At 43.7% G+C, this 14,422-nt stretch overlaps 1 protein-coding gene across 1 annotated transcript in view; it reads left to right on the top strand.

Annotated features, from left to right (window-relative positions):
* Positions 1 to 14,422, top strand: part of rnls (renalase, FAD-dependent amine oxidase) — a 165,892-nt gene that overhangs the window by 147,624 nt on the left and 3,846 nt on the right. Inside the window, exons 5-6 of the mRNA XM_072239252.1 lie at positions 11,006 to 11,179; positions 12,195 to 12,370. Of these exons, the coding sequence (XP_072095353.1) occupies positions 11,006 to 11,179; positions 12,195 to 12,370 (350 nt within the window). The remainder of the gene's footprint in view (positions 1 to 11,005; positions 11,180 to 12,194; positions 12,371 to 14,422) is intronic.

Raw genomic sequence — 14,422 nt, 5'->3', positions numbered from 1 at the left:
TTAACTTTATTCATTTTTTAATGCGTGAAACCATGTCAGCAATCCTTATTTTCCATCTCTCGCACTCTGTTTTATTTTCCATTGCAAACAATGTTATTTATTCATCGCGACAAGTTTGCTAGAGACTTTCTGGTTTATCAAGATCCACAAACTCTGCTGTAAAGAGGTTCTGAATGAAACCACATGTCCATAGGCTCTTTCCCAAAGAGAAATTCTAACTTTGACATCAAGGAAGGGACATTACAATGATGGCACGTAGTGGCATAGTCCAAGAGGCTTTTAGATTGGCACATGAATACGCAGGCAATCGAGAGATATAGATCATGTGTAGGGAGGAGGGGTAAGTTTAATTTAGCATCGTGCTAGTACAGATATTGTGGGATGAAGAGCCTATTCCTGTTCTGTACTGCTCTATGTTCTCTCTGATGCTTCAAACTATGGCCTGTAGGGTGAGTAACAGCAAGAATGAGAGAGAAACATAATTCTGCTCTTCAGAAGAGGAGTTATAATGAAAATGCTTCTATCATATTGTGGTTATTAAACTGAGTGCCAGTTGGTGTTATCCAGGAGAACCCACAGGTAGCAACTTAGCAGAATGCAGATCCTGTTTTAAAGACACAGATTCTGCTGTAAGCACAAGAGGTTCTGCAGATGCCAGAAATCCAGAGTTGGAGGAACTCAGCAGGTCAAGCAGCATCTGTGGAGAAAAATGAACGGCTGATGTTTCAGGCCAACACCCTTTGTCAGTTTCTGGTGTTGGCTATTTCCATTTTCTTTTGCCTCTGGTTCTAATAAAGGGACGTGTGTGGAGAAATGTGTGCCCCCAACGCCGGATTTATACTTATGTATTCTGGACAATTCTGCTTTGATGGAGACAGACGTGAGAAGGCACAGAGGAACATCTGGAGAAATTTTTGAAATGCCTGGTTCGCTGCTGCTGCTACTGCGCGATCGAGAATCTCCAGAGGGAAGGCCCCAAAATCCCTGGCTTTGCCTGCTGCTGGCGACCGAGACTGAGGTCGAAGCATTTGGCAGAGATGGTGCTCGGTACTCGGTGTCGGAGGGCTGATTGGAGCCGAAGTTTTCGGACGACACAGAGTCGGACTGTGGTCGGGTATGGCGGGGAGAGTTTTCTTCCTTCTCCCGTCTGCGTGAGATGTGGGACTTTCGAGAGACTGTGAACTTTTTTACTGTGCCATGGCCTGTTCTTCATCAAGTTATGGTATTGTTGCACTATTGTAACTATATGTTATAATTAACAGGAATTCTGCAGATGCTGGAAATTCAAGCAACACACATCAAAGTTGCTGGTGAACACAGCAGGCCAGGCAGCATCTCCAGGAAGAGGTACAGTCGACGTTTCAGGCCGAGACCCTTCGTCAGGACTAACTGACAAAGGGTCTCGGCCTGAAACGTCGACTGTACCTCTTCCTGGAGATGCTGCCTGGCCTGCTGCGTTCACCAGCAACTTTGATGTGTGTTGTTATAATTATGTGGTTTTTGTTAGTTTCTCAGTCTTGGTCTGTCCTGTGTTTCTGTGATATCACACCGGAGGAATATTGTATCATTTCTTAATGCATGCATTACTAAATGACAATAAAAGAGGACTGTGTGTCCTCATAATCTAATCTAATCTAATCTTCACCAAAAAAAGGGACAACTTTCTTTCATTAATACCAGCTATGGTCTTTTCATGATGTCACAATGCTTTGTACAACCAAATAAGCTTTTCTGGAGTGGATTCAATGACCAGATACACAATGTGTGTGTTTTTCAGATAGAGCATATGACATTGTGAGAAAAACCAGCCTTTCCTATTTTGGTAGCAATTTTAGCTGAGCGCTGCTGTTCCACTCCTGCCTGCCTGCGATCTCTACATTGACCTGAGAGGACTGACAGCACTGTAGTTTAACGTCCCATCGCAGGAATACTTCATCAATCCTGGAGCACAAAGGGCCGCCTTTGACTCTGTGTTGCATGTTCTGAATTGAGACTCAAACTTTCCCGATGCGGCACAGTTGCATGGCAGTTAGTGTAATGCTCTGGAGTGTCAGTGACTGGGGTTCAGTTGATCCTGCTGTCTGTAAGGGCTTTGTACGTCCTGTCCATGATCGCGTGCGTTTCTTCCGGTTTCCTCCTATATTCCAAAGTCATACTGGTTGGTGGGTTAATTGGTCACATGGGTGGAATTGGGCAGTTCAGCCTTGTTGGGCAGAAGGGCCTATTACTGTGCTGTACCTTCACATAATTATAATAATAAAGGTGGACAAAAGTAACTTTGAACAGGAGAAGGGACGTTTGTGGTCACCAAAGTCACACTACAGATCCTTCAAACCAACAAACCACACTAACTATCAAGCCCTCACTTACACTAATCCCATTTTATTCTCCTATATTTCCATCTACCACACGCCTACACACTAGGGACAGTTTTTTTCTGTACCAACTTGTTCATCTTTGAATATGGGGAGTTGTGGGGAGGTGGGGAGGTGGGGGGGGGGGTGATATGACCAACTGGAGAAATCTGATACCAGGAAGAATGTGCAGATTCCGCAGGAGGTTAGGACTGAACCCAGATCACTAGAGCAGTATGGCACTGCCACTGTTGGCTGCATCATTACGCCGCCCCCAAAGTTCTCCTCGATGGCCTGGTAAATATTTATCCTTCAACTAAATAAGAAGTTCACATTATTGGTTCGTTAGCTCTTCAGTATTTGTGGGGCCTTGCTGTGTATACATTGGCTGGGGTATTCCCTGCTTTGCAAAACAGAGTGAACATTAAAAGTGGCTGTAAGGTGCATTGAAATAGCCTGTTATGACAGGTCCCATTCAAATGTGAAGTCCTGCTTTCCCTTTCCCACAAACATAACATTGCAAATGCATGCACAGTATATAAATACTGTACAGTCTTGCATGGTTTTCAACTCATCAATCCGAACATCTGGTTTATTATTGAATTGAAAGTAGTAATATTCAAGCCAAACTGTGAAGCAATGTCTGACCTCCTGCGTCAGTCAGCCAAGTTCTACAACATAAGCAACTATATGTAGCTTGGCAACAATGAATGGTAAAATTCACCATGTTATTCAGTACATAGAGTCCTAGGACACTACAGCACAGAAACAGGCCTTTCAGCCCATCTAGTTTGTACCAAACTATTATTCTGCCTTGGCCCATTGACCATAGACCTCCATATCCCTCCCATTTATGTACCTATCCAAATTTCTCTTACATTTTGAAATCAACCCCACATCCACCACATCCACTGTCAGCACATTCCACCCTTTCTCCACCCTTTCTCCACCCTCTAAGTGATGAGGTTCCTCCTCATGGTCCCATTAAACATTTCACCTTTCACCCTTCACCCTTAACCCATTGTCTCTAGTTTCGTGACATCACCACTTACCCTAAGTGAGCTTCATGAACAATAAAAGAAAGCCATGTGGTTGTGCAATTTCTCTGATATCAGTCCTGCTTAAAAGAAAGAAATTTCAGTAAGTTTAACTTAGAAGAGACTTACCTTTATCTTTGACCAAAAGAATTGTTAATCCCTCTGCTTTCGCTAACCGTGAAGGAATTCTGCTCCTGTCCCTGACGGGCTATCCATCCGATTCTACTGCCTCACTGGGTTCTGCTTCCATTCTTGTCACTGATAGAATGTTGACCAAACCTCACCTCCACAACCACATCTCTTTCCTCGCCATGGCACCCTGTTGTCATCCAATCAGAAATATTCCTTGTCCTATCCATTTCTCCCCCATTGTCTCCACAATTCAAAACTAACCTGTCCTCTCTCTTTCTCAGATTTTCATCTGTGACTCTACTTCTCCTTTCTACAGATTCTCAGCGTTTCCAGCAAATTCTGTTTTAAAAGAGGTATTAATCTTTTCTTTTTCAAATTGAATAACACCCTGTAAGAGTAGATAATAATTATCTGATCAACATGTACAGTATATGACTGTCATTTATGGGTTGTTTTAAAGGTTACTAATCTAACTTTATAGATGATTGTCATATTTGGTTTTGTACTAAAATATTATTGTACCTAATCTCACTGGAGACAGTAAAAAGTAATAAATGGCCAACTACCACTGGCTGCAGTAGGGCACTTTTGCTATTTACTGTACATTTTTGGCAGTTGAAACCTAAGCAAAGCAGCCAATCGTTTAGATTTGGCAGGTAAAACTGACTAGATATCTAACAGGTCCCAGATTGCGTCAGCCACATGCAAAGCAGTTATATAACCGCTACTGGAATACTGCTAACCCGTTTGTCTTTAGTTCATCCTAAGTTTAATAAACATGCGTAAAAATATGTAAGTATCTTAAACCTATACATGTTATACCATGAGAATTACCATAAAGACCATAAAATATAGGAGAAAAATTAGGCCTTTCAATCTGCTCCACCATTTCATCATGGCTGATCCATTTCCCTCTCAATCCCATTCTCCTGCCTTCTCTCTGTAATTTTCATGCCCTGACTAGTCAAGAACCTATCAATCTGCACCTTAAACGCACCCAATGACTCTGCCTCCATAGCTGCCTGTGGTACAGCCCTCTGGCTAAAGAACTTCCTCCTCATCTCCATTCTAAATGGACGTCCCTCTATTCTGAGACTAATCCCTCCGGTCCTAGAAACATCCTCTCCACATCCACTCTATTGAGGCTTTCAACATTCGATAGTTCTTAGTGAGGTTCCCCCCACCAACCCCATTCTTCGAAATTCCAGTGAGTACAGGCCCAGAGCCATCAAACACTCCTCATATGATAACCCTTTCATTCCCAAAACCATTCTTGTGAACCTCCTCTGAACCCTCTCCAATGTTAGTACATCACTTCTTAGCCCAAAACTTCTCACAATATTCCGAGTGAGGCCTCATCAGAGCCTTATAAAGCCTCAGCATTACATCCTTGCCTTTATATTCTAGTTCTCTCGAAATGAATGCTAGCATTGAATTTGTCTTCCTCACCATTAACTCAACCTGCAAGCTAACCTTTAGTGAATCCCATGAGGACTCCCAAGTCCCTTTGCGCCCTGGATTTTTGAATTTTCTACCTGTTTAGAAAATAGTCTATGCTTTTGTTCCTTCTTCCAAAAGTGCATGACCATACACTTCCTCAACATTACCTTCCCCTCCACCTATCTTCATATTGTCTGCAAACTAGGCCACAAAGCCATCAGTTCCATCATCCAAATCATTAACGCAAAAAGAAGATGTCCCAACACCAACCCCTGCAGGACACCACTAGTCGCCGGCTGCCAACTAGAAAAAATTCCTTTTATTCCCACACTTTGCCTCCTGTCAATCAGCCAATCCTCCATCCAAGCTAGTATCTTTCCTGTAATACCAGGGGCTCTTATCTTGTTAAGCAGCCTCATGTGTGGCACATTGCCAAAGACCTTCTGAAATTCCAAGTACGCAACATCCACCAATTCTCCTTTGTCAATCCGGCTTGTTATTTCCACAAAGAATTCCAACAGATTTGTCAGGCAAGATTTTCCCTTAAGGAAACCATGCTGACTTTGGCCTATTTTATCACGTGCCTCCAAGAACCTTTTGACCTCATCCTTAACCATCGACTCCAACATCTTCACAACCACTGTGGTCAGACTAATTGGCCTAAAATTTCTATTCTTCTGCCTCCCTCCCTTCTTGAAGAGTGGAGTGACATTTGCAATTTTCCAGTCCAATTTTACTTTTAACTTGCAATTTTACTTGAAACCACTGTGTAGTTTTTGGAGCAACATACAGTATGTTGTGCATTTCAACCAATTTTAGGAGTTGAATGTACAACATATTGCCTGTACAGTTGCTTTTTTTTGTATAGAAGCTAATCTGTTACACAAGCAAATCCCATGTTACTGCAGTTCAGGTAATGGAAATCCACCCTTACAGAATTCACAAGTCAGAATAATAGTTCACTCTTACAGAATTTCTGTGATAAGAAATAAAAAAATATATACTAAGTATATTTATTTTCAACTTGAATGTCTTGATAAATGTGCACGTAGCATAGTTTTATGTAATAGAAAATTGGGATATGGACCAATTTCTTGGCTGTCATCCCCCTTGTAAATGCAAGTGTACCACAGACAAAGCATGTGTTCGGAGTCCAAGCTTTCATATCCTGTCAAATAGGTGCCCAGACGCCAATGCAGATGTATTTTAACTTGCACTCACAGCATGTGCATGTATCTAAACAAGTGCTCACAATGCAGTGTGTGTGTATTTAACACGTGTACAGAGTCCGGTGCACACACGAATGCACACTTGTCTTTGGAATTTCTGTGCTTGCAAACTTAAATGTGTGTTCACAGTTCTGTACACCTACATATTTACCAAAACTCATGTTCAAATTTCTGTGCATCAGTGTATTTAAACATATTTAGAGTTCTGAGCACATTGCCAAAGTTGTACTCAGCATTCTCTGCATCTGTAACTGAACTTACGTTCAGAGTTCTCCCTCTTCTTCCTTCGGTCCCTCCCCCTGACCCTCCCCATCTCACTCCCTCTCCCTCCCTCTCCCCCCCTCTCCCCTCCTCATCTCACCCCCTCTCCCTTCCCTCCTGCTCCCCCTCCCCTCTCTCCCTCCTTCTCCCTCTCCCCCTCCTCCTCTCTACCCCCTCCTCTACTCCCCTCCCTCTCCCTCCCCTCCTCCTCCCCATCTCTCTCTCCCTCTCCCTCCCTCCCTTCCCTCCCCTCCTCCCCCTCACCCTTCCCCTCCCTCTCTCCCTCCCTCTCCTACCCCTCCTCCCCCTGCCTTTCTGTCTCCCTCTCCCGTCCTCCACCTCACCCTCACCCCTCCCCCTTCTCTCCTCATCTCACCCTCTCCCTCCCCCTCCCCTCTCTCTCTCCCTCCTTCTCCCTCTCCCCCCTCCTCCCTACCCCCTCTCTCTACCCTCCCTCTCCCTCCCCTGCCCCTCCCCATCTCTCTATCCCCTCTCCCTCCCCCTCCCCCTCCTCATCTCACTCCCTCTCCCTCCCCTTCTGCTCCCCCTCTCTATTCTCCTCCCTCTCCCTCCCCTCCTCCTCTCCATCTCTCTCTCCCTCTCCCTCCCTCCCTCTCCCCCTTCCTCTCCCATCCTCCACCTCACCCTCACCCATCCCCTCCCCTTCCTCCCTCTCTCTCTCCTCCTCTCCCTCCCTCCTTCCTCTCCCCCTCCTCTCCCTCCCCATCTCTCTCTCCCTCTCCCTCCCTTCCCTCCTCTCTCCCTCTCCCCTTCTCCTCCCCCTCTCTCCCCTCCTCTCCCTCCCCCTCCCCGTCTCTCCCACCCCTTCCCTCCCCCTACTCCTCCCCCGGCCCTTCTGTCTCCCCTCCATCTCTCCCTCACCCCCTTCCTCTCCCCTCCCCCCCCTCGCCCTCACCCCCTCTCCCCTCCCTTTCTCTCTCCCTCTCCCTCCTCTGCCTCTCTGTCTCCCCTCCCTCTCTCTCACACTCTCCCCCTTCCTCTCCCAATACGTAGTTGCACAGACACAACGCATCCAAACATACACCATCATAGTGCAGCAGTTAGCGTAACGCTATCACAGCGCCAGTGACCCGGGTTTAACTCCGCCACTGTCTGTCAGGAGTTCTCCCTGTGACTCCGGGTAATCTGGTTTCCTCCCACATTCCATAGATGTACAGGTTAGGAGATTAATTGACCACATGCATGCAGTTGAGTGGCATTGAGAGGCTTGTTGGGCCGGAAGGGCCTGTTAGAGCTCTGTATTAATAAATTTTTTAAAAAGCATGTTCAAAGCTCTCTATACAGTATGTGTATTTAAACATATTATCAACATCCTCTGCACATGTGTACCTAAACCTGTGTTCAGAGGTCTTCACTACCTTCATTAATCTTTGGTCGAGCTCCTGCCTATGCACACGGCTATTAACATACAAAGGGTTGTGTTCCCGGCCAAGTCACTAATTTCACACTCTGCCTGGGATCAGGTACAAGCTGTGATATCTATCCTCAGTGAGTGCACAGGCTCTCATATTGTACCTCTTGTACACTTACCTGTGTCTTCAGTTAAATCTCTGAACTGAACACCATCTGTCACAGCTGGGATTTCAGTCAACCCTTGTGCCCTGTCTGTTCACTTTTTAAAAATCTCTATGTGAACTAACCAAAGCATCAAGTCAAAGTCAATTTATTATCAAATGTGTATGTCACCCTGTATTACCCTGAGGTTCATTTCCCTGCAGGAATTGACAGGGAAATAAAGAAATACAATAGACACTTTATTAATGCATTCATTTCTTGTTAAAAAGAGAATAGTATAGACATAAAGGAACACCTCACTTCAGCCATTCACAAGTGTGGGTGTTCATATGTCTGAAGTATGTGTGTCAGGGAGCATCAGTGTATTCAGTGTACAGGCTATGTTTACCTAAATATGCTCGGTGCTCTTTCTTTGCAGCCAAATATTTGTTCAGAGTTCCTTACCTGTGTAGTAAAGTGCCGAGAGTTCTTTGTTTATGAGCCTAAACATTTCTCTGTATGTATGTATACCTGCAGTTCTTACAAGGGACAGTGCTGTCTTTCTCGTCAAATATTTCATACCTCTGTATTAGAATTGGGTGTAAATTTTTATGTAGCAATGTATAATGTGCGGTACTGTTACATTAGCCTGTAACATTACCAAAGCGTTAAAATTACGCAGCCACTTGTCAGTTCCACAGAGCCAGGTGTCTGAGGGAGGCTGGGGATGGGGAAACTCTGAAGGAGAGGAGATTCAAGGCCAGGCTGAGGTTGGTTAAGGGATGGATGGGTAGGGAAGGGGTGGTTCCTCACAGGAAGAAGCCAGCGTGCGAGACCATCCCACGTACCAAGGCCTTAATTACATCTATTTGGCTCCAATGGGCAAGGATTACGGTTGGTATAGCCAGCCGTGAACTCCTGAAATGTGCACACTGTTGCCTGGCCCTTTGTGGCAAGAGATTACCAGGTAGATGGAAGAAAGGAAAAATCAAGGATGTTTCTAAAATGTTAATGCCCAAAACATCGAGTGTTTATTGATCTCCATGGATGCTGCTGAGTTCCTCCAGCATTTTGTGTGCGTTATCGAAGCATCTCTAAGAACGTGTAACATACCCACTGATTAGTGAGTGTATCTGCCAGATAGCCCGCTCTAAATGAAGAAGGGGCATTGTGGATCCTCATATAATTCCATACTTCCTTATGACATAAGAAGGGGTCACTTCGGCCCATCGAGTCTTTGCCAGCTCACAGAGCATTCTTATTCCCTCACTTGTTTTGCCTGTAGCCTATTCTCCTGTCCATGGTAATGTTGTTGTGCGAATGAAATCACCCGAGAAAATTACTGGTAGATATAAAGCAGCTTCTTTATTTGACAAAACAAGGAGCAGTAGGTATCATATCAAGATGCTTTCAGTCAAGAAGTCTGCTGGCCCAGTGTGGGGCTCTATATTTTATGTGCCAAAGATCAAAGAACAACTCCGTATTTACAATGTATGGACAATGCTTTCATTGAAACCATGTACAACCTTCACACCTCCTGATTCACATCCACACCACAGACATTGAAATGAATTTTAATCAGCATTGTCTGGTCTGGGATTCAGTGCTTTTTGGACCTCGTTGTTCAGAGCTGCATTCCAAATTAAGTGCACAATACATTTTCAGATGTGAAGACTGATAGCCAAAGTCAATTGCTAAATGTAATGTCCTAAGCTCAAAAATCACTCGTGTCCATGGTACATTGCGGTTAGCACAACGCTATTACAGCTTGACGTGTTCTGGAGTTTGGAGATCAATTCCGGTGCTGAATGTAAGGAGTTCGTACGTTCTCCTGTGAACCACGTGCATTTCTCCCAGGTGCTGCTGTTTCCTCTCACGGTCCAAAGACATATCAGTTCGTCGGCTAGTTAGTCTTTGTAAATTAGCCTGTGACTAGGCAAGTGTTAAATGGATGCGCTACTGGGCGGTATGGCCTGTTTGGCTGGAACAGCTTGTTCCGTGCTGTATCTCTAAATAAAAATAAATAAATGAATCTCTCCCAGATTCCACCACTCAGCTACGCATGTAGTGGCCAGTTAAACTATTGGCAGGCCTTTGGTATGTGGGAGGACATGGGTGCACCCTGGGGAAACTCATCGGGTCATGGAGACTCCAACCAGATTGCAGCAGGGGATCAGGCCCACAGGGGCCATCGGGCAGCAGCTTTACCAGCCGCGTCGCTGTGCCGCACATCGCCCGGAGATCCTCAAGTCCCTGCAGACCGAATCCCAGTGTGAACTGTGGAAGGAGTGCATTGTCTTCAAGTTACCCACGACTTGTGGCAGAGTCTGAGGGTCCCACGACAGCCTCTTCAACCACCACAGTGCAGACAGAACTGGAGTGAAAACAGGTCATCCTCAGTCCTGAGCGTCTGCCAAAGAAATAGGTGCAATGTCAGATGGTGGGGGCCAAGCCCCATTCCACTGAAGTGAAGTCTATTTGTCACTTAATTCTCAATAGACCTGCATCAATATTCCTTCATGCCATAAATTGCACAGCTTTAGAATTACCAACTGCAACCTCGCCCTCTCTCCTGTCCATTGAGGCACTTTCTGTTATGAGCTCACCGCTTGTTAGAAGCATGTTTATAGCTGCAATAAAATTTTAATATCATGCACTCTCACGGTCAGTCTTGTGGTGCAGAAATACATTTGCTGCTAACCTATTTCAAATACATTAAGGGCCTGATGGATTAAAAAGCTCGTTCACTGCTGGCTGTGAATCGCCAGTGTGGATTTTGCAGAATGGAGCCTGTCTCCCGAGAACTAAATTGAGAGTACTTAAACTAATTTCATTTCTGACCCTTAACACCCTTCAGAGACACAGGTCCCTCGCCCCATCTGTCTGAGCTGAATTCCAGCCCAAGTCCCATTAATAAATCCTTGATAATGCATTGTTGTAAAGTATTCAAAATTTAGTCAAGTAAAATTTATTGCATATAAGTAACTGATTTTAAGTCACAACCATTTTGATTTTTCCACTGTTATTCTTTCCTTAGTTATAAATGAATCACAAAGGCAAAAACTGGAAGCTGTGAGATATTCCACTCGATTTGCTCTGGCCCTTTTCTATGAAGCAGGCACTCAGATTGATGTCCCCTGGGCAGCAAAGTATATCGTCAATAATCCCTGCATACGTTTTGTTTCCATCGATAATAAGAAACGCTGTTCAGGTCAGTCCTGCTGTTCTTTTTCTTCACATCAACTAGGCAGGCACTTTGCCGGTATTCCATTGAAAATTTATGTCAGTGTTCTCCAAGCTCTGATCCTGTGGTAGTAATATGTCCTTTCCTTTGGATGAGTTGTGAGTTGTAGATCGGGCTGCAAAGTCTATGAAAGAGTTCCAGTGACACAAGCAAGAGAACGCAAAAGAGTCCACCTGGTGTCCTGGCCAATAAAGATCCCTCAAACAACACCTGATGCGGAGTTTCAATCCAATACATTGACAATTTCTTTCATCCACAGATGCTGCCCAACTCACGGAGTTCTTCCAGTAGGCTGTTTGTTGCACCTTCAGATTATCTGCTCATTTTCACACTGTCATAGTGGAACTTTGCTGAGTATAATTGGGCCACATTGTAACCACTTTATGCCAAATTTATTTCATTGGTAGTAAATTGTCTTGCTTCATCCTGAGCTCATGAAAGGTGTTACGTCTGAAGTCTTTCTTTCATATCTCAAGCTTAAGGAATTGAACAGATAGTGTGAATGCCTTTATTTTTGCCTTTTTTTCACCATCGCTTCTTTCCTGAAGACATTGGAATAGATTTTCAATTTAACACCCAGGCAGATTACTGGTATTAGATATAAAATGGTTGTTACAGAAGAGGTTCATCTTCCATTATCATTGTAAATCACACCAAACACTGTACACACCTTAGCTACTCAGACAAGTTTAGGTGACCGATAAGGGGCCATTCTTGTCCACAGATCCTGGCTGTGCGCTACCATAACTGAGCCGACAATTTAGGATGCTGCCATCCTTTAGATATTCTGATCCGTCGTACACATTAGATCCTTTAGCTGTCAACAAGAAATGGCACAAAGACATTTGAGATAATTTGAATATGGATTGATTGGTGACGCCCTTCCCTTTGTGAATGCTTGACTGTTGAAAGAAGTCAGCCAGTTTGAATCAGTACTATCTCTAAGTAATTCTTCTACCAATTTTTTTGATGGCATGTGTAGAGGCACCTGAAGTCGGACCCTCGGTGGTTGTTCACACCACTGTTCAATTTGGAGCTGAAAGTGTGCATAAAAGTAAAGAAGACGTGGAGCCTCTGATCCTTGATCAGCTGCAGCAGATCCTGCCAGGACTGCCCAAGTCTATCAGTACCAAATGTCACAAGTGGAGGTATTCACAGGTAACTCATCTTGTCTAAGTAAAGCTTTCAGAAACAAAGCCTATGCTCTTTTTGTTTTGCATGATTACTCTTCAAACCAAAGAGAACAGTACTTTCCAATGAGGAAGGTATCCGTGCTTTTGGGTTCTTTTTTTTAGATTAGATTAGATTATGAGGACACTCAGTCCTCGTTTATTGTCATTTAGAAATGCATGCATTAAAAAATGATACAATGTTCCTCCAGAAAGATATCACAGAAACACAGGACAAACCAAGACTAAAACTGACAAAACCACATAATTATAGCATATAGTTACAACAGTGCAAAGCAATACCGTAATTTAATAAAGAGCAGACCATGGGCACGGTAAAAAAAGTCTCAAGTCCCGATAGCCCCATCATCTCATGCAGATGGTAGAAGAGAGAAACTCTCCTTGCCATGAACCCCCAAGCGCCACAAACTTGCCGATGCATTGGAAGCACCCGACTGCAGCCAACTCTGAGTCTTTGCAGCACATTTAGAGAATGCACAAGGAAAAAAAACATGTTATACAACATGTCTAGAATGCTGCCTATATCTCTAGGTTTACATCCAGTTCCTTTATTTCTATTTGAATTTATTTAGTTGTCTGATGAAGTATTAAATTGACAGACTGAATTTTGGGATTGAAATTAATTTGTCCTATTCTGTAGGTGCACAATCACATTGGTATCTGATGATCAAATAATCCTACATTTGGAAATCTAAATTTTATGCAATGTTGATTAATAAATGAACAGTCAGCTGTATTCTGTGTTTTGGTAGCAATGCATTAATAGTCATTCTTTCCGAGGTTGGTGAACAAAGTGAGGTGGCCATGCAGGTACAATGAGGATATTTAAAAAACATTTGGACAGGTACATAGACATGGATAGGTTCAGAAGGATATGGGCCAAATGCAGGTAAATGGGACTAGCTCAGTTAGACAACTTGGTCATAAATGCAAGATGCTGGAAATTCAGAGCAACACACACAAAATGCTAGAGGAGCTCAGCAGGTTAGGCAGCATCTATGAAAATGAATAATCAGTTGATACGTTGGGTTAGCCTATTTCTGTGTGCTATAGCTCTATGACTCTATGACTATCATGAGAAGGAAGTGGAAGGGATTTTCCAAAACTCCTGCCATTTACTTGCAAACATGTGTTAATAAAATATTGGGAGAAAACTTGGAAGTTTTCTTCAATCCTCCAAATAGATTTCTCTTCTACTACCCTCCATTTGATAACTCTTTGCTGTTGAATCATCAAGCAGATAATGCTATAAAATGTTCAAAACATCCAGCAGGTCAGAAAGCAATCTGTGAAAGGCAAAACTGCCTTTTATTAGAGTGAAGAAAAGTTAGAATCCAACAAATCTTAAACTGGAGAGAACTGGGATGGTGGTATGAGCAAAGGGAATACCTGTGATAGGGTGGAGATTAGGAAAGTCTGAGTGCACAGAAGGTAGTGCTGAGAAGCTGCTTGAGAGACGGTAGTGAAGGATTAAAGTCATAGAGCCATACAGCACACAATTAGGATCTTCGGCCCAACTCCACCACGCCAACAAAGGTGGCTTCCTGGGTTGAATTTGGCCCCTATTGCTCTAAACCAGGGCTTGCCAACCTTTTTTATGCTATGGGCCAATACCATTAAGCAAGGGGTCCATGGAAACCCTTGCTCTAAATCTTTCCTGTCCACAAACCTTTCCAAATGTCCTTGCTAATCCGTCTCCAAGAGGGATAAACAGAAGACGACAAATAAAAACAGAGGCGCGAGAGAAAAGGAAAAAAAAGAACAGAATCCTTTCTTGGAACTGTACAATACAACTGGAGAAGCAGAGCTCTTTAGATTCTGGAAATGTGAATTATTTACAGAGAAAGCTGGATTTACTCAGCAGGGCGGCGAGAGGAATTGAGTTACTATATATTATCACAATTATCTGGGGAAAGCTCATTATCTGAAAGTATTCAATTGAAAATTGGGTCCTGAGGGCTGTAACATGCCCAGTGTGAAGATGAGATACTTTTACCTAAGATTACTTTGGACAGAGAGG

The sequence above is a fragment of the Mobula birostris genome, chromosome 21, assembly GCF_030028105.1.
Source record: "Mobula birostris isolate sMobBir1 chromosome 21, sMobBir1.hap1, whole genome shotgun sequence".
Taxonomy (NCBI): Eukaryota; Metazoa; Chordata; class Chondrichthyes; order Myliobatiformes; family Myliobatidae; genus Mobula; species Mobula birostris.
Note: the sequence above shows the minus strand (reverse complement) of the source record. Positions and strands in the feature narration are given on the sequence as shown.